Raw genomic sequence first — 19,593 nt, forward strand, 5'->3', positions numbered from 1 at the left:
AATTTTCACTCGGTGCATTCTTAATAAAGAAATACATTAGCATCCCCCATGGGAAGTTGGAAAAATCCAGTTAGATCTGTCAGATTTTCACTACATACTGCAAGTGACAGCAACATAGAAAAAAATAATTTTAGTGCATTTTAAATGGCAAAATTCTACATTATTTTTATATGTATGTAATTTAAATGTTAACATTTTTCAAGATAGTTGTCCTTTAACCACTTCAGGACCTCAGGCTTACACCCCCTAGTGACCAGGCCATTTTTCATAACATAGGGCTGTGCAGCTTTGTCAGCGTACTGCACAGCCCTACAACTCAGCACACAAATGAATGTAACCTCCTTAATAGGACACTCTGTAGGAGGTATCTGATCGCTGCTGCAATCTTCTTTTTTACTGACAAAAGGGAGGCTTTTCCCTCCCTCCTCCCCCCCCCCCCCCCCCCCCCCCCGCCATCCTAAATCACCATAGGATGGCCATCGGCACTGTTCAATGCCTCTCATAGGCATCAGCCTATGAGAGGCCACGCATGATGAGCCGCTCTGAGGGTCAGCCGATGGTCCTTCGTACAGCGCTGCAGGAGATAGCAGCGCTGTACAAATGTAAACAAAGGGGAATCCATTCCCCTTTCGGCTCTAAACAGTCTGCTAGCCACGATCACATGCACGCACACATTCCCTGCTAAACTGCAGCTCCAGGACTTGACGACAATCAGCGTTAGGCGGTCCTGGGCCTGCCGCCGAAGTCATGCTCATCGGTGTGATGCGGTCGTTAGGTAGGTAACCAGCTCAGAGCTTCTATACTGAAAACTCATGTTTCAGATATAGATCCCAACAAATGCAAACTCAAAACTCAGACAGTAACACTGCCTGTCCACTCACACAGAGATTTTCTAATCTGTCCAATTACACTTTTAGCCGACAAACTGTCCAAAATGGATTGAAAGTTGATTATATATTGCAGGCAGTAGAGTTCCATGTGATTTTTTAAAAAATGATATGTATGAACAGCTTTAGTTGCTATGTCAGATAGTGGACTTGACTCCAATGATAAAAAGATGACAATTTATGTTTTGTTCATATTAGCAAAAAAGTTTCTGTACCGTGTTAGCCAAACAAATTATATAGGTAGAAAAAAAAAAAAAACAACGTTTTGTAAGAAATAATACCTTTTAATGGTATCACAGAAATATCATCAAATACAAGACCAATTTTCCTGCGAGTCATCCAATGTTGTATACATGATACGCTGCATGAAATGCCCCTCAAGAGGAATCTATATAGGAGAAACAGGACAAAAACTGCGCACAAGAATGAACCATCACCGCTTTAAAATTAATGAGGGTAAAATGGACACACCAGTGGGCCAACACTTCTGTGAACCAGGACACAGCATGCAAGATCTAAAAGTACTTGTTCTTAAGGGTAACTTCAAAAATGATCAATCAAGAAAAGTTTCTGAGTACAAATTTATGAAAATGTTCAAGACATTAACAGAAGGTTTAAATTGTGGAACAGGATTCATGACACCTTATGTAACATGATTGATTTGGCTTCATGATCTTCAGAAACCTGCTGGATTTCATGTATGGTTGCACTAACTCACTGGCTCCAGCCTGCTGATCACCTGACACCTAACGGATAAACAGTAACCAACACAACTGTCATCTTCGTGTTTACCATTTATCTGCATCAGTGTTTTACTTCAGCTTACATCTGGAAATATGCCTGAAGAAGGGGACTAGATCCCAGAAAGCTTGCATCATTTAACTCTATTAGTTAGCCATTAAAAGGTATTATTTCTTACAAAACGTTGTTTTTTTTGTTTTTTTTTTCCTACCTATATAATATGTTTTGTTCATAGTAAGGGCCTTGTCACACAAAAAGTGTTTTGTGGGTCTTTTTTGTTTTTTTTTTTAAATGCTTCCATTGACTTACATTAACCACTTTACCCCCGCCCGTACGAATTTCTCCGTCCCTTTTTCCATCCTTTAACCCCCAGGGATGGAGAAATCCGTACTTTCCGCACTCCAGCCGCTGCCCGCGCTCCCGCTCGCTCTAGCGCGCACTCCCGCTCGTAAACACGCCGCCGGCCGCTCGCCCGGTGATCAATGAACGGGAAAATCCATTCCCGTTCGTTGATCTAAGCCCCGCAATGATCCTCTGCTTCTCCGCTAAGCAGCGCGATCATTGTGAAAAAAAAACTTTCCCAGCCTCCTAGTACTTCCTCCAAGCGTCCGGAGGGACGCTTGGAGGTCGCATTAAACAAAATGTTACTGTTGCCATCTTGTGGCCAAATAGTAAAACTACCCCCTAAAGCATTTTTCACATACAAACACATTACTTATACACAAAAAATTAACTCATTACCTCCCACACTCCCCATTTTTTTTTTTTTTGTAATTAAAAAAAATTTAAAAAATTACAATTAAAAAAATACATAAATAGTTATCTTAGGGACTGAACTTTTTAAATATTTATCTTAGGAGGGTACAACACTGTTACTTTATAAACTGTGGGCTTGTAATTAGGGATGGACACAAAAGTGAAAAAAATGCACCTTTATTTCCAAATAAAATACTGGTGCCAAACATTGTGATAGGGACATAATTTAAACGGTTTTATAACCGGGACAAATGGGCAAATACATTTCATGGGTTTTAATTACAGTAGCATGCATTATTTAAAAACTATAATGGTCGAAAACTGAAAAATAATGAATTTTTTCCCACATTTTTCCTATTTTCCCATTAAAACACATTTAGAATAAAATAATTCTTGGCATAATGTCCCATCTAAAGAAAGCCTAATTGGTGGCGGAAAAAACAAGATATAGTTCATTTAATTGTGATAAGTAATGATAAAGTTATAGACGAATGAATGGAAGGAGCGCTGAAAGGTGAAAATTGCTCTGGTGCTCAAGGGGTAAAACCTCTCAGTGGTGAAGTGGTTAAATATCATGATCGTGATTTTTCTGAAAATTGTGATCGTTGCAATTTTGCCATGATTTTACAGCGATGTTAGTGTAAATCAATGAAAGCATTTAAAAAAAAAATGAAAACGACCCGCAAAAGCTTTTTGGTGTGACTGGGCCCTAAGTCTCAAATAGCAAAAGTATAAGAATAAGGATATAGCATTATGATTGTTAGGGATACAAGAAGTTAGTGAAGCCACATCAAATAGACAGATTCTGAAAACATCAGTGTAGTAACCTAGCTAAAAGTAGCGAGTATATGTGTAATCACAGGCTTACACCCCCCTAGTGACCAGGCCATTTTTCACAATTCAGTGCTGTGCAGCTTTAACTGTTTGCTGCACAGCCATACAACTTAGCACACAAATTAATCTTACCTCCCTTTCTTATTCAGACACAGGCCGGTCTTGTGGTGGTCTCTGATCGCTCCTGTGATCGTTAGTTTTTTTTAATTTATTTAAAAGCATCAATTTAAAAAAAACAAAATCCTTATTTCCTTTAATCCTTCCCCCCCCCCCCCCCCCAATAAAACTGGCCCCTTGACGCTGATCGGTATATCCGCCTTCTCATCACCCACTCACAGCATGGCCTATTAATTATGTATTACCTTGTTACTCTCAATGCACTTTGAAGCAATTCATGTTGTTTTGCATCATTGCTATTTCTATTTTGTACATTTGCATCCTGGACTACTTGCTGCTGCTATTATTAAAACTATAGTGCCAGACTTGTCTTCTTTGTCCTATGGATATTCCAAATATGACACTGCCCGCTACTGGCCACACATGATTTTGACCACCAAGAAAGGCTTCTCCCCACGAGACTAAAATTAATTTCTGGGGTGAACAGAGTGCTGTCATATTTGGTTTTCTGTATTTACATTAAGGTGTTATCTAATTATCATAGCAAGGTGTCCAGGCCTAGGAATGTGCCTCATGCACATAACTGTGGTAATATTGGCATGCACAGACACAGGGCCGGCGCTACCATAGAGACAGAGGAGGCAGCTGCCCCAGGGCCCCAGAGCTTGTAGGGGCCCCCAGTGGCTACAAGAGGAAAAAAAATGTTTCAAATCGGCCTTATAGTTTTTGAGAAAATCGATTTTAAAGTTTCAAAGGAAAAAAAAGTACACATTTAAAAACCTGCCGACTTTAATGGTTGATAGCAAATCCACCTTAAATGCTAGAAACCCTACATTTGCAGGATATGTTAAGGCGATCATTAGGAATAAGAGGAAAAAACAAGTTTTCAAAAAGACCTTATAGTTTTTGAGAAAATCGATTTTAAATTTTCGAAGGAAAAAAGTATACTTTTAAATGCGGTAAATGTCACTTTTAGTAGCAAACCTAACGGTAGTGTAATTTTACATGCATCAAATGAAAGCGCAATAAATTTCCTGACGGGGTTTCCAGGGGGTCTATACGCAGCCGCAGCGCTTTGGCCAGGGATCGCTATAAAGCAGCAATATGGCTGTATGAAGATCCCTGGCATTTTTTTCTATTTTCCCAATTTTGTTTTTATGTTTAGTGTGGGAATTTTTTTTTTTTAAATTATGTGGGGTCCCCCCTCCTGAAACTTTTTAACCCCTTGTCCCCCATGCAGGCTGGGATAGCCAGAATGTAGAGCTCCGACCGATTGGGACTTCACACCCTGACTATACCAGCTGCAAAAAAGGTCCCCTAATGCCGATTTTTGTTCCGGGGTATCTGTTGGGGGGGCCCCCCAGGTTTATTTTGCCCTGGGGCCCTATTGTTGCTTAAACCGGCCCTGCACAGACAGTACACTGCAATATTACCTTGACTTACACCAGCAAGTACCATGAGTTAGACTATTAACGCGATCCTGGGTACTCGAATAACGTGGTTGTTGCTATGGTAGCACGCATTACTAATGAGCATTGCTATAGCAACGGTCGCACTACTCGAGTATCAGTGGTTGCGCTAATAGCGTAACTTGCGGTACTTGCTGGTGGAAGTATAGGTAATATCACCACGCGCTCTCTGGTCATAACACTATTACTACAGTTACAAACAATAGGCCCTATATCTCTAAATTAAAAACATACATTGTTATACAGAAGTCAACTGAGCATTTGCTGTGTTAAACGGAACTCTTGCAAGGATAATATTTTACTAGACATGTCAGACAGTTTGCCTTTCCAGCCCTCCTACTGCTGTTTTAATATATGAGATTTCTAGAGACTGCTTTGCTGTGGCACTCCATGATTCAGTTTAGTTGATGGACAAAAAGTGGTAACAAATTCTAAACTAGCTGAGACATGAATGTCTAAGTCTTCACCAATAAAACCTTCAACATCTGTTGGAAATCACTCTTGTGCATTCGCATATTTCTCTGTTTCTCATTTACAAGACCTGTTTCAGACTTTATTATTTTGTTCAGTCTACAAGTTCTTCCTGTGCTTAGATTGTAAGCCTAGTGGGCAGAGTCCTTTTCTTGCCTTGCAACATATTTGTATGATTGTCTAATTGTTATAATAATTTGAATTGGTGTACAGACATTAACTATCAACAAAAGGTGGTGATATTTCTTTCATATAGTTGCTGTTTATAAAGGGAATCTGTACCAGAGTTATAAAAATCCTGTAAATATTTTTTTTTGCTACAAAATAAGTAAAGCTGATACGTTAAAGTGAGTGTCCAATGAAATGTAAAAAAAAATCCACTTAGCTGGGGCTTCCTCCAGCCCGTGGCAGCCATCCTGTGCCCTCGCCGCAGCTCCGGAGGCTCCTGGAGTACCGTCCTGATGACGTCGGCTGGACCACGTGACCCGCACGGTGGAGCGCAGCAGATGCCGACCAGGAACCAGACCTGGCGAAGTCGGCTGCACCAGGGGAGAAGACCTGAATCCAAAATCCCACTGAAGTCATGGGGGGGGGGGGGGCATTCTAATATAGGGTTCTGGTTTCTAGAGAGATTGCAGAGCAGCCAAATGCAGCGAAAAGAAACATTGTGCTATTAAAAAAAAAAAAAAAACAGCAGAAGGAAATCAAAATCATAGGAGGATCCGTAATATGCATAAAAAAATTGAAATCATAGGAGGAGCCTTACTATGCATAAAATAATAAAAAAAAGGATTGACTTACCTCCCAAAAGTATATCAATTGTATAATTAAAAGGAATTTTATTGAAGCTCAAAAACAATGCATTTTCCTGAATCACAAAACCTCTGTATTCAGACCAGATGCCTCCGCCCCTCACCTCCCCAGTAGCACTCTATTCAACCTTGTGTCTAACCACAACCCCTTACCAACATGATAATACTAATCTATCAGATAAATTCCTGTTTCTTTCAATCATAATCTGACCTAGTGCTAACCACTACTATCACTTAAAGGGAACCTAAACTGAGAGGGATATGGATGTTTACTTTTAAACAATACCAGTTGATTGTCGGTCCTGCGGATCTCTTTGCTGCACTAGTAGCTGAATCACATACCTGAAACAAGCATGCAGCTAATCCAGTCTGACTTCAGTCAGAGCACCTGATCTGCATGCTTGTTCAGTGGCTGTGGCTAAAAGTATTAGAGCATTCAGCAAGAGGTTAGCGCTCACAGCAGCAGTTTTCCCTATAGTTGTATCTCAGACAATCTCACCAGTTCGCCTCCTCTATATCAATAATAAAAACTTATCAAGAGGTGGCGCTCACAGTGTTTGTCCGGGCTCAGTAGGTGTATACAATCAATAAAAACAGTTGTACAGTACAAATAAAAGTCCATCAATGAGGTTATTTATAAAACAATGTTTCATCAACTCGGATTTTCAAATCTTCAGATATATGGAGGCCACCACCAGCACCCTTTGTGTGCCACTCACCGCAAGATGTAGACCAACCAATGGTCTATATACACATCGGGACCGTTCCCGGGTCGTCCCCCACCTCTCAGGCACCAGATAATGACACGATATTCCCTTTAATCCGACTTTGTTCTTGATTACACCTCAATAAAAAGCCTCATATAGTACAGTATTGCTTTAAAAGATTTATTGTTAAAAAACAGATTGCACTCACATGCTCCTTTGTAAAAGTTCGCTCAGAGTAATTTGTTTAAACGGGCTCTCCCCCGTATTGATGGCCAGGGCTGGCAGGCTCCAGGTAAGCGTAGGGTCCCTCTCACCTCCGCCGCGCGCTCGGTGGGTGGTAGAACCTTCCGTGTTTGCCGCCTCGCCTCGCCGCCACTGGTAGACGCTACAAGTTCTTCCGCATTGAAATTTTGAGATATGGCTGATATATGTGTAAGGCTTTTTGCCCTACTGATGGCGGAACTTGCGGGCTGCGGAGGGGAGGCGGATATAGTATGACGCGACACCGAGGAGGAGACATTTAAGGGAAGCCACACGCATCAGACTCCGTGCCCCTGATGAGTCATTTGTGACGAAATCGATTGGGCGGAGTCTGATGCGGAAGAACTTGTAGCGTCTACCAGTGGCGGCGAGGCGAGGCGGCAAACACGGAAGGTTCTACCACCCACCGAGCGCGCGGCGGAGGTGAGAGGGACCATACACTTACCTGGAGCCTGCCAGCCCTGGCCATCAATACGGGGGAGAGCCCGTTTAAACAAATTACTCTGAGCGAACTTTTACAAAGGAGCATGTGAGTGCAATCTGTTTTTTAACAATAAATCTTTTAAAGCAATACTGAACTATATGAGGCTTTTTATTGAGGTGTAATCAAGAACAAAGTCGGATTAAAGGGAATATCGTGTCATTATCTGGTGCCTGAGAGGTGGGGGACGACCCGGGAACGGTCCCGATGTGTATATAGACCATTGGTTGGTCTACATCTTGCGGTGAGTGGCACACAAAGGGTGCTGGTGGTGGCCTCCATATATCTGAAGATTTGAAAATCCGAGTTGATGAAACATTGTTTTATAAATAACCTCATTGATGGACTTTTATTTGTACTGTACAACTGTTTTTATTGATTGTATACACCTACTGAGCCCGGACAAACACTGTGAGCGCCACCTCTTGATAAAAAGTATTAGAGACACAGAATCAGCAGGAGAGTCAGGCAACTGGTATTATTTTAAAAGGAAAAATCCATATCCTTCTCAGTTTAGGTTCCCTTTAACTTTATCTTTCTCTAGCCTACCTAACCCTAACCTACCTAACCCAATAATTTCCTAATACATGCCCATGAATGCCCCCTTTGACCTCTAGGCTGGTCGCCTCATCTCACTCTCACATCCAGGACTTCTCACAGGCTGTCCCCCTCCTTTGAAACTCTCTCCCTCAGCCAGTTCGTCATGCTCCAAGCCTGGAAACCTTCAAACATACTCTGAAAACACACCTGTTCAGACAAGCCTATAATTTGCTATAGGTATCACTAAAGGTTCACTGCCTCACCCATTAACCTCTGTGTTTTCTTCTCTATTGATTCCTCCCCACTATCCTTTTGTAAGCTCGCAAGGGCAAGGACTTCCTCCTAGTCTTTCTCATACTGCTGTAAACTACCACATGCACATGTACCAATTTTTGAGACATCTCAAACTACACATTTTCTAAGTTTGTATTTGTATTTACAATATTGAATGCTACTATACAATCTTGAATTTCTTATGTGTATTTGTTCCCCATTATTTGTTTTGTACTATTTACAGCGCTACAGAAGATGTTGGCGCTATATACTGTAAATAAAAAATAATAATAATAATGAATGTTGAGATATCCCAATAATTGCTTAGGTGGGGATCTGCACCTGTCTAAACTGAGTTGTAAATTACTGCTTCATTCTGTCCTTACTTGATTGTTGTTTATTAGCAAGGATCATTCAAACTTCTCTAGGGTCATTAACTATTAACTATTTTAGGACGGACGCCTCTGGTACCTTTCAGGACCAGAAGCTTTTTATTGTTTCTTCCCTTCCCAATCACTGTGATTGGTCCACAGTGATCAGGAGGTAAAGAGCCAATGAAAACAGCTCCTGACAGATAGGAGGAAGCTCAGCTGTCACATGACTGCTGAGTTCACTTCCTCCAGGAACATCGATCGGCTCAGGATAGCCTTAACTTAGCTTGGAAGTAGTCTATCTGAATACTGTATATTTTATAATACACGACAATAACACAAAGTTTATCATGACCTACAGCTGATCTGCTCCTACAATGGAATAAGAAAATGTTTTGCATGTTCATAAATTTTATTTCTGGTTTGACTTAAAAAAGGCAAAGTCTGTTGCAGATCAGCAGAAGAATCACTTTTTTTTATAGAGAAGCATAGAGTACATTAAATGTCTGGCTGGTAGGATCAAACGAATGCCAGCAGCATTTCTAAGTTGTTCTTTAGAAATCGTGTGAGAATGACTCTGCCAGGAATGCTTGTGGTTAAAGTGTATAATATCATGTCTACAAATATATCCAGAATAAACTTTTACAGTGTATTAGTTGGTGTGAATCTTCATTTGGAAGTGTATGAAACAGAACTTGCTTACAAGCCTCTGCTAACAGAAGTCAGAGAACATAGGGCTATAAAAATTCAATGGCTTGGCTTTGATTGGCTTGTTGTAATATAACAGAGTTGCATTGTGGTCCATACAGATCATTTTAGGTGTTTTCATTTCATCATGGTGTGTATGCTTTTCTGTGTTGTTTTGTATTAAGATGAAATATTGTAACTAGGTATAGTCAATGAGATGCAAAATATTTTGAGTTGATGCAGAATTATGCAAATTATTATTATTATTATTTATTGTATTTATAAAGCGCCAACATATTACACAGCGCTGCAAATGTATGCTGCTTGAAAATTGACTTATCACATTTTACCTCAGCAAGATTTCATTGGTTCATTTTCAAGCTGCTTACATTTGCTTACAAAATTTGCTATATCAACACGAACGTATTTGCATTTCATCCCTAATTGTAACCCATGCAGTGGCAACCTAAGTGATGTAGAAAAACTGACACTGACTTTAACTGGTCACCAATGACTTGTAATTGATTTGACTGTGCATGCACAATTTGACCTTATTAGCCAGTTTATAGCAATTCTGTTCTTCTCAGAAGGAAGGGAATGTTTATAAGTTCTCTTTGCAGCTTGTCCCTGTCCCCATCCCTTGGCATACTCACTGTCTCTCTGTCACTGTGCTCTCATCCCCTCTCACACTGCTTGTGTTGTTAAATGAATCTGAAGAGCAGATTAGGGACAGTTCAAAGATATTTTACTCTGGAGCTGAATTTGTAAAGCCTAAATTCAGATTTATTTTTTATGTATTTAATGTAACATAGTTTTATAAGAATTATGTACACAAATTATGAAAAACAAATTGCTACATTTGCTAAATAACAAAGAAAAATAACTCCTGGAACAATTTCTAGTTCTTCTTTTTTCCCTCAGCATTCTCTGGCTGCCTCCTCATTGTTTTGCACCCCCAGTCACTTTAAAGCTACGGTAGGCTGTCACTCACTAGGAAGGTGGAGCTTCAGCTGACTAAGCAATAACTCTATCCACTTCCTGCTCATGTGACTGAAGCAGGAGTGTTTCAGGATGACTAGATTTGAGAAAGCAGTGTTTTGTTGCTGAACATATGTGTATTAGTGCAGCAAGGCTAATCATTTTTTGTTCAGCAAAGGCTATAATTTAAATAAAAGAAAGAAAAAAATTACAATTTTTCCTGAAGTGATTTGAATGGCTCCATTGGACATTGAAGAAAGTCTTGATGCAATATCAGTACTGCATAAAAACTAACAATAAATAATAATAAATTGTGTATGCATATCATCCACATGTTAAGATATGTTCCTCCCTACGTCCTCCAGGACGGCCCTCCTGAGATTGTGTAGTCTCCCCTCCCAAATCGGAAACACCTGACAAGAATTAGAATAATAATTAGTATAAATCCCACCCCTCCACAATCTCCCCTCAGTTTTTTGTATGTTTCCTACACTCACCACGGAAGCACCTACGGAGTCCTGGTGGTAGGGGAGCCTGATGGCACCTACTTTGTCTAAGGATGGCCAGGCAAGAGGATTGAAAGGATGTCGTTGGAGAGCGGTACGAGTCAGCGCTGGGCGCGACCCGTCTGGTGGTTTTTTAGGCAGCCAGACCTTTTCTCCACTTGGGGGTGGGGGAGGTTGTAGGATTTCTCCCATCCCACTGCTCTCCTAGACGGCATGGCGGCTGGGTGACGCCGTCTCCTCTTCCGCATTGAAGTTCCGGAAGTTGGAGGCGGAAGTGACGCGGAGGCACGCCGCATGGCGCAGAGGCGGCGGCGTGCGCGTACATTAAAGGGGCGGTTCCGGCGTGCCAGCGGGGGTCATTTGCACGCAGTCTGGCCACGCGTTACAGCTCTATCTCCGCACAGCACAGCCGCAAGCAGGAACGCCAGATCACCCAGCACGCCAGCAAGTTTGCACTGAGTGCAGCAACACTCTGCAGGGGCCATGCAGCAGCCAACAGAGCCCTCTCCAGAGACGAAGCAGATGCCTCCGGCTGGCACTGAGGAGTCAGGTCAGCAGCCGGTAAGGTTCCTTGCATTCCTGTTTTATTATGCTACAGTGTGCGGTCTGTTACTAGCTAAAACATTCCCTGGATTTGTTTATGTTTTCTTACAGAAGCCAGTCAAGAGCTCAGGAAAATCTAATAAGTGTACTAAATGTGGGGGCAGGCTACCTGAGGGAACTTCTAAATCTTTATGTACTGATTGTTACAATAAATCAAAGTCTCATTCTCCGAGACCCGAGAGCACTACTGTAGCATTGTTAGATTTAATGAAATCAATGAAACAGGAATTAGCTACTACATTTTCTGCATTTAGAGCAGCTCTACCTCCTTGTCCAGTCCAGATGGTCCCTCTTCCACAGGTTCCGGCAGCTTTACCAGCATCATCTACTGCCCAGCCTGTTGTAATAACTTCCCAATTACAGGTTCCACAGACTGGTTCTGTCCCTATCGATCAGAGTGTATCCTTGCCTGTACTCCCTAGTACCCAGAGGGTGGATACGGAGGTTCCCCAGAACGTTGGTATTGAGAATCCCTCACCGTTTTCGGACGTTTCTGAGGCATCAGATGAGGGAGAGCTGGCTGAGTCTGACGCTTCAGGTAATACATCAGCTACAGTTCCTAGGTATTTGTTCAATGCTGAGGACACGTCTGAGCTGCTGAAAGCAGTTTATGATTCGGAACAAATTGAACAACCCAGGCCATCCTCTACTCCACAAGATGATATTTATAGGGGACTAGAGGATCGCGGAGGTCGGGTTTTTCCTGTCCATAGAGCTGTCAGGAGTATTATTTCCGCTCAGTGGAAGGATCCGGAGGGAAGGCTTTTTATCCCTAGATCTTTTAAACGGCGTTTTCCCTTTAACATGGAGGAACATGAATCATTGTTCAAGTGTCCTCGATTAGATGCTCCTCTTTCTCAGTGTTCCAAGGATACTGATTTATCCTTTGAAGATATGGGGACCTTGAAGGACCCGATGGATAGGAAGGCAGAGGCCCTGCTTAAAAGAGCGTGGGATTCAACGTCCTTCTCTTTTAAACCGGCCATTTCCTCGGTTTGTGTAGCCCGGAACTTGGATAAGTGGGTTCGTGGGCTCCAGGAACGTCTGGAGGAGGGCACTCCACATGCTAGAATCCTAGAGAGCCTTCCGGTTATCATCAAATCTATTGCCTTCCTGGCGGACGCAGCAACTGAATCCCTCAGAGCTGCCGCCAAGACAGCGGCCTTAATTAACTCAGCCCGAAGGGCCGTTTGGTTAAATACGTGGCAGGGAGATGTTACCTCCAAGCAGAAGCTATGTGGAATGGCGTTTCAGGGGGATCTTTTGTTCGGACGAGATTTGGACTCGGTTTTGGAAAGATCTTCCAATAGAGCCAGGAAATTCCCAGATAAGAATAAGAGCGGGAAGCGGTCCTTTCAGAGCAGGAAGCCCTTTCTTAGGCAGGACCAGCCGAATAGAGGGCAAAGACAAAATAAGAAATGGACCTATAATGCAGGCAGAGGCAGGCCATTCCTGTTCAATAAACCCCAGCCAGCCCCGTCCACTGCAAAGTCCGCCAAGTGACAGCCAGATCCCGGTGGGGGAGAGACTTCTCCACTTCTTTCCGGAGTGGCAGAAGATAACAAAGAACGACTTTATTCTATCTCTGATCCAGCTGGGTTACAAGATAGAATTTGTATCTCCTCCTCCCTCCCGGGTGATAGTCACTTCTATCCCCAGGGACCAGATCAAGGCAGAGGCCCTTATGGACTCGGTTTCCTCTCTTCTGCAGAAGAACGTGATTCGACCGGTTCCAGCTCAGGAACAGGGGAAGGGGTTCTATTCGCGGGTATTTTTAATCCAGAAGAAGTCAGGGAAGTTTCGAATGATATTGAATTTGAAACCCTTGAATCCCTACATTGTAGTGAAGAGGTTCAGAATGGAGAGCATTGCCTCAGTTCGCAACCTCATATCTCCAGGGGATTTTCTGGCATCAGTGGATCTGGAGGATGCTTACCTCCACGTCCCGATACACCCGCTGTTTCAGAAATATCTGAGATTTGCAGTCCGGACGGGGGAGTCGATATGCCATTTTCAATATCAGGCTCTCCCGTTCGGAATTTCGTCGGCCCCAAGAATCTTTACGAAGATTATGGCAGAGGTGATGTCCTTTTTACATCTCCACAATATAAGGGTCCTGCCTTACTTGGACGACTTCCTTTTTATGGCAGGGACCCGAGAAGCCTTGCAGAGGGAGCTAAATTTTTCACTCCAGCTCTTGAGCAGTCTGGGTTGGATAGTGAGCATGGAAAAGTCTCAGTTACACCCGGTTCAGAGCTTAATTTTTTTGGGGCTAAGTTGGGACACGACGGTCAGACGTGTCTTTCTACCCAAGCAGAAGATAGACAAGCTGAGGTCAGAGATTCAGGGAATCAGATTGGATTCTCAGGTTCCTCTTCGAAGGTTAGTATCAATCCTGGGTCTAATGTCGTCTGCCATTCCAGCAGTAGAATGGGCCCAGGCCCACTCTCGGGGCCTACAGACTTGGGTCCTAGCGAATTGGGACAGAGATCACCGGTCTTTAGACAGGAGAGTGATGTTACCCGACCAGGTTATACAGTCACTTCTCTGGTGGGATCATTTGATCAATCTAGACCAGGGTCGCAGATGGAACCAGGAGATCCCATTAAAGTTGTATACGGACGCGAGCGCCTGGGGTTGGGGTGCCCACTGTTTGGGTCACCAGGCTCAGGGGCGATGGGACGAACAAATGTCTCACAAATCATCCAATTACAGAGAACTCAGGGCGATCCTTCTGGGATTACAGGCCTTGCATCCGGTAATCTCCGGCTCGGAAGTCCTTGTGTTCTCGGACAACTTTGTGTCGGTCTGTTATGTCAGGAAGCAGGGGGGCACTCGTGTTCCGGACCTGCAGGGCCTGACAGAACAGATCATGTCATGGTCAGAAGCCAACCTGGAGTCGATATCAGCGGTCCATGTTCGGGGGATCCACAACAAACAGGCAGACTCTCTGAGCAGGGGCGTGGTACAGGAGTCAGAATGGGAGCTCAATCCCGATGTTTTTCAGGAGATCACAGAAAGTTGGGGATCTCCGGTTCTCGACCTGTTTGCCAATCCAGAGAACGCAAAAGTCAAAGATTTTTGTACCCTGGATCCTTCTGTTTCAATAAACAGAATAGATGGCCTGTCGATTCCGTGGCCAGAGGGACTGCTTTACGCTTTTCCACCGTTCAAGTTGATTCCAAGGGTTCTCAGGAGGATCCTGACAGAACATGCGGAGGTCTTACTGATCGCGCCTTGGTGGCCGAGGAGAGCTTGGTATCCTCTCCTTCAGTCCCTTGTGATCAGGGGCCCTTGGCATCTACCATGCAGACCGGACCTGCTGTTACAGAAGGGCCAGGTCCATCCGAGCCCAGAGGTCTTACATCTGACCGCATGGATCCTGAGGAGCAGATTTTGAGGCATCACGGTTTTTCCAGTGATGTGGTTAAAACATTACTGGCCTGTAGGAAGCCAGCGACTAGGAGAAAGTACAACAAAGTTTGGTACACCTTCTCCGCTTGGAAACAGAGGGATGTTTCCAGGTCAGATAACATTATCTCAGTTTTGGAATTTTTACAGCACGGGGTGCAGTTAGGCTTATCTGTTAGTACCCTAAGGGCCCAGGTGTCGGCCCTTTCGGTTTTTCTTTCTAGGCGACTATCAGCCGATGTTTATGTTAAAAATTTTCTGAAGTCAGTAGAGCGTTCTCAACCGATCCCTCAGAAACTGGTTCCTCCATGGGATTTGTCATTAGTATTGGATTTTTTAACCTCAGACAGGTTTGAACCCTTGGATTCGGTCCCGTTAACCACCCTGGCGTTCTGATTAAATCGCCAGGGTGGCTGCGGGAGGGTTTTTTTTAAATAAAAAAAAAACTATTTCATGCAGCCAACTGAAAGTTGGCTGCATGAAAGCCCACTAGAGGGCGCTCCGGAGGCGATCTTCCGATCGCCTCCGGCGCCCAGAATAAACAAGGAAGGCCGCAATGAGCGGCCTTCCTTGTTTTGCTTATATCGTCGCCATAGCGATGAGCGGAGTGACGTCATCGACGTCAGCCGACGTCCTGACGTCAGCCGCCTCCGATCCAGCCCTTAGCGCTGGCCGAAACTTTTTGTTCCGGCTACGCTGGGCTCAGGCGGCTGGGGGGACCCTCTTTCGCCGCTGCTCGCGGCGAATCGCCGCAGAGCGGCGGCGATCAGGCAGCACACGCGGCTGGCAAAGTGCCGGCTGCGTGTGCTGCTTTTTATTTCATTAAAATCGGCCCAGCAGGGCCTGAGCGGCAGCCGCTGGCGGTGTTGGACGAGCTGAGCTCGTCCAGACCGCTCAGCTGGTTAAAGTTCCTTACACTTAAGGTTGTTTTTTTGGTGGCCATCACTTCGGCTCGTAGAGTCGGTGATATTCAGGCATTGTCTATTAAAGATCCGTACATGGTGGTCCATACTGACAGGATTATCTTTAAGCTAGATCCGTCATACTTACCCAAGGTATCTACGTCCTTTCATAGGACTCAGGATATTGTACTGCCATCCTTTGTGGCTAATCCACAGAATGACAAGGAGAGGAGGTTGAGCTCTTTGGATGTTAGAAGGGCAGTTTTGATTTATCTGGATAGAACCAGAGAGTGGAGAACTTCCACTAGCCTTTTTGTATCATTTGGTGGTTCTAAGAGGGGAAGCCAGGTTTCCAAAATAACAGTGTCTAGATGGATTAAGCAGCTAATATCCCTAGCATACTCAGAGGCTCAGTTAAAGGTACCTGACCACATTACGGCACACTCAACAAGATCCTTATCAACGTCTTGGGCGGAGAGATCAGGAGCTTCTCTGGAGCAGATATGTCGGGCCGCGACCTGGTCCAGCCACTCGACCTTTGTCAAGCACTACAGAGTGGAGCTTCTTTCAAGCCAGGATCAGGCCTTTGGCCGCAAGGTTCTTCAAGCCGTTATCCCACCCTAGAGGTAAAATTTCTCGCTAAATCTCAGGAGGGCCGTCCTGGAGGACGTAGGGAGGAAGTGCCGGCTGCTTACCTGGTAGCAGTGTTCCGGCGAGTCCTCCAGGACGGCCGCCTAAGTTCCCGACCCTATTATATCTATTAATGGTATGGTAGTGGTTGGTGGACTAGTTGTTTCTCTTCATTAAACTGAGGGGAGATTGTGGAGGGGTGGGATTTATACTAATTATTATTCTAATTCTTGTCAGGTGTTTCTGATTTGGGAGGGGAGACTACACAATCTCAGGAGGGCCGTCCTGGAGGACTCGCCGGAACACTGCTACCAGGTAAGCAGCCGGCACTTTTCTGCCACTAAAGTTTTTATTACTTAAATTTCAGGTATTATCATCAGTAATTGCCATTCAGTTACCATGTATGTATGGGGTCCTACAACATTAATATTATTTTTGTGTATTTATATGGCACTAACATTTTCCACAATGCTATACAATCAATGTAGTCATGTCACAAACATGTCATAAACTGTTCCTCAAAGGGATTTACAATCTAATCTCTACAATAGTCTGTCCCTATCGTAGTCTAGCTAATTTGGGGAACTAATCAACTTACAAGTATGTTTTTGGGAAGTTGGAAGGAAACCAGAGTGTCCAGAAGAAACCCAAACAAACATGGGAAGAACATACAAACTAATGGAGATAGTGCAAACACTTCACTATAATTGATAGGATTGGATACAATAAGCAGCAAGCACTTGGACTGTCAACAGACCCTAAAACATGCCCTTCCTAAATAGTACTATAGTACCTAAAATATAACTTTTATTGGTCAATTTAAAACAATATAACGGCCCATACACATCACCACCACCAAAACAAATTAGGGAATGGCTACCAAATGGACGTATTCAAAAGGACTGTATCACGCCTAGCCACAAAATATAGCGTTGTCGTATATATTTTAACAAGGATGCCAGTCGTCACAGGCGGTCATTCAAATATCAATAAACATATGATGTATATACAGTCCTATTGAGAAAAATACAGAGAAGATCCCTGACCCACTCAGCATGCACAATTCCAAGATAATGGAGCATTGCATGTGCAGCCAAACATTAGTAAAGGGGCCTCAGTCTCTATAAATAGATAGTCACCCCAACAATAAACATCACCCCCAACAATTCGACATATTTTGACTACTAATGTGATTTAGTCTTCATCAGGAAAAATAAAAATGGTGCAATACTTCAAACGTGCATAGTGACAGTGTTATAAAGTATAGCCCAAGTCAGCGGCTCTGACTTGGGCTATACTTTATAACACTGTCACTATGCACGTTTGAAATACTAAATCACATTAACCTCCTTGGCGGTATAAGCCGCACAGGAGGTTTTCTCCGGCCCTACTGGGCCGATTTGTTTAATTTTTTTTTTTTGCTGGACGCAGCTAGCACTTTGCTAGCTGCGTCAGCACACCGATGGCCGCCGCCCCGCGCTCGATCGCCGGTATCCGTCATGCCGCGCCCCCCCCCCCCCTCCAGACCCCGTGCGCTGCCTGGCCAATCAGTGCCAGACAGCACTGAGGGGTGGCCCGGGACTCCCAATGACGTCCCGACGTCGGTGACGTCGGTGACGTCATCCCGCCCCGTCGCCATGGCGACGGGGGAAGCCCTCCAGGCTGCGCTCCCTCCTGGCGGAATTTTTTATACCGCCAGGGGGGTTAATAGTCGAAACATGTCGAATTGTTGGGGGTGATGTTTATTGTTGGGGTGACTATCTATGTATAGACTGAGGCCCCTTTACTAATGTTTGGCTGCACATGCAATGCTCCATTATCTTGGAATTGTGCATGCTGAGTGGGTCAGGGATCTTCTCTGTATTTTTTTCAATAGGACTGTATATACATCATATGTTTATTGATATTTGAATGACCGCCTGTGATGACTGGCTTCCTCGTTAAAATATATACGACAATGCTATAGCGCACTATTTTGTGGCTAGGCGTGATGCAGTCCTTTTCAATATGTCCATTTGATAGCCATCCCCTCATTTGTTTTGGTGGTGGTGATGTGTATGGGCCGTTATATTGTTTTAAATTGACCAATAAAAGTTATATTTTAGGTACTATAGTACTATTTAGGAAGGAGATGTTTTAGGGTCTGTTGACAGTCCCAGTGCTTGCTGCTAATGGAGATAGTGTCCTGTCTGAGACCTTAGGGCTACACAAGAGCGATAAACTCTACTCTTAGATAAGGAACAAAACTGAACAGACAAACCTGGATTAATTTTCTGTGAAACATGTCAGCTGCTTGGAGTCAAAGGTTCAGAAACCAAACCTCGGTTGTATAAGATTGCTATTGGAGCTTAGTCATGTCCCCTTCAAGGAAGCAATGTGGAGGGGATGATGTAGCACCCCACAGCTGGGGAAACAGACTGGGATAAGGTTATTTCAGCTCAGGCTGTCACAGTAGTTCAACATTGGAGCTACTTTTTAGTTATTTTGGGACAGTATTTTTAGTAGTAGTTGTTACGGATTGAAAATTAGGGTTAGGTGTCATGTAGCGTATACTCTTAGAGAGCGGGTTAAGTTTAGACATAAGAAAGGAGTTAATGCTGGGGTGAGGTCAGGGCCAGGACAAGGATCTCCAGCACCAGAGGCAAAGATTTTAAAGGGTGCACCCTCACAATATTCCTTGATACTCTATCAGTCCCCCACAGTATTCCCTGGTAGCTTTTTCAACCCCTATACCCCTACAGTATTCCCTGTTAATTTAATGGATCCCCCAAAGCCCAAAATATTCCCTGGTGGCCTAGTGGTCCTTCCATAGTAATCCTTTATAGTCTAGTGGTCCCCCCATCACCCACAGTATTCCCTGGTAGCCTAGTAGTCCTCTCTATCCCCCCACAATATTTCCTGGTGATCTTGCAGTCCCCATCCGAAAAATATTTCCTGCTGGTCACGTGGCTCCCCTTCCCTAAATAGCTTTCCCTGGTAGTCTAGTGGTCCCCCATAGTATTTCCTGGTGTTCTAATGATCACACAAACACACATAGTTTTCTTTTGTGGTGGTCTAGTGGTCCCCACATTTTCCACAGTATTCCATGGTGGTGTCTCGCTGTCCTCCCACAGTATTCTAGTGTAGAGATGGCCCGAACGGTTCGCACGCAAACTT

General features: G+C 43.9%; 1 protein-coding gene across 3 annotated transcripts in view; it reads left to right on the forward strand.

Annotated features, from left to right (window-relative positions):
* NT5DC1 (5'-nucleotidase domain containing 1) overlaps positions 1-19,593 on the forward strand; it is a 375,186-nt gene that overhangs the window by 179,844 nt on the left and 175,749 nt on the right. Inside the window, exon 7 of one of the 3 annotated variants that reach the window (XM_068231330.1) lies at positions 16,675-16,752. The exons of the other annotated variants lie outside the window; for them this stretch is intronic. Coding sequence (XP_068087431.1) covers positions 16,675-16,752 — 78 coding nt within the window. The remainder of the gene's footprint in view (positions 1-16,674; positions 16,753-19,593) is intronic. 3 annotated transcript variants of the gene reach the window in all.

Source organism: Hyperolius riggenbachi, chromosome 4 (genome assembly GCF_040937935.1).
Source record: "Hyperolius riggenbachi isolate aHypRig1 chromosome 4, aHypRig1.pri, whole genome shotgun sequence".
Taxonomy (NCBI): Eukaryota; Metazoa; Chordata; class Amphibia; order Anura; family Hyperoliidae; genus Hyperolius; species Hyperolius riggenbachi.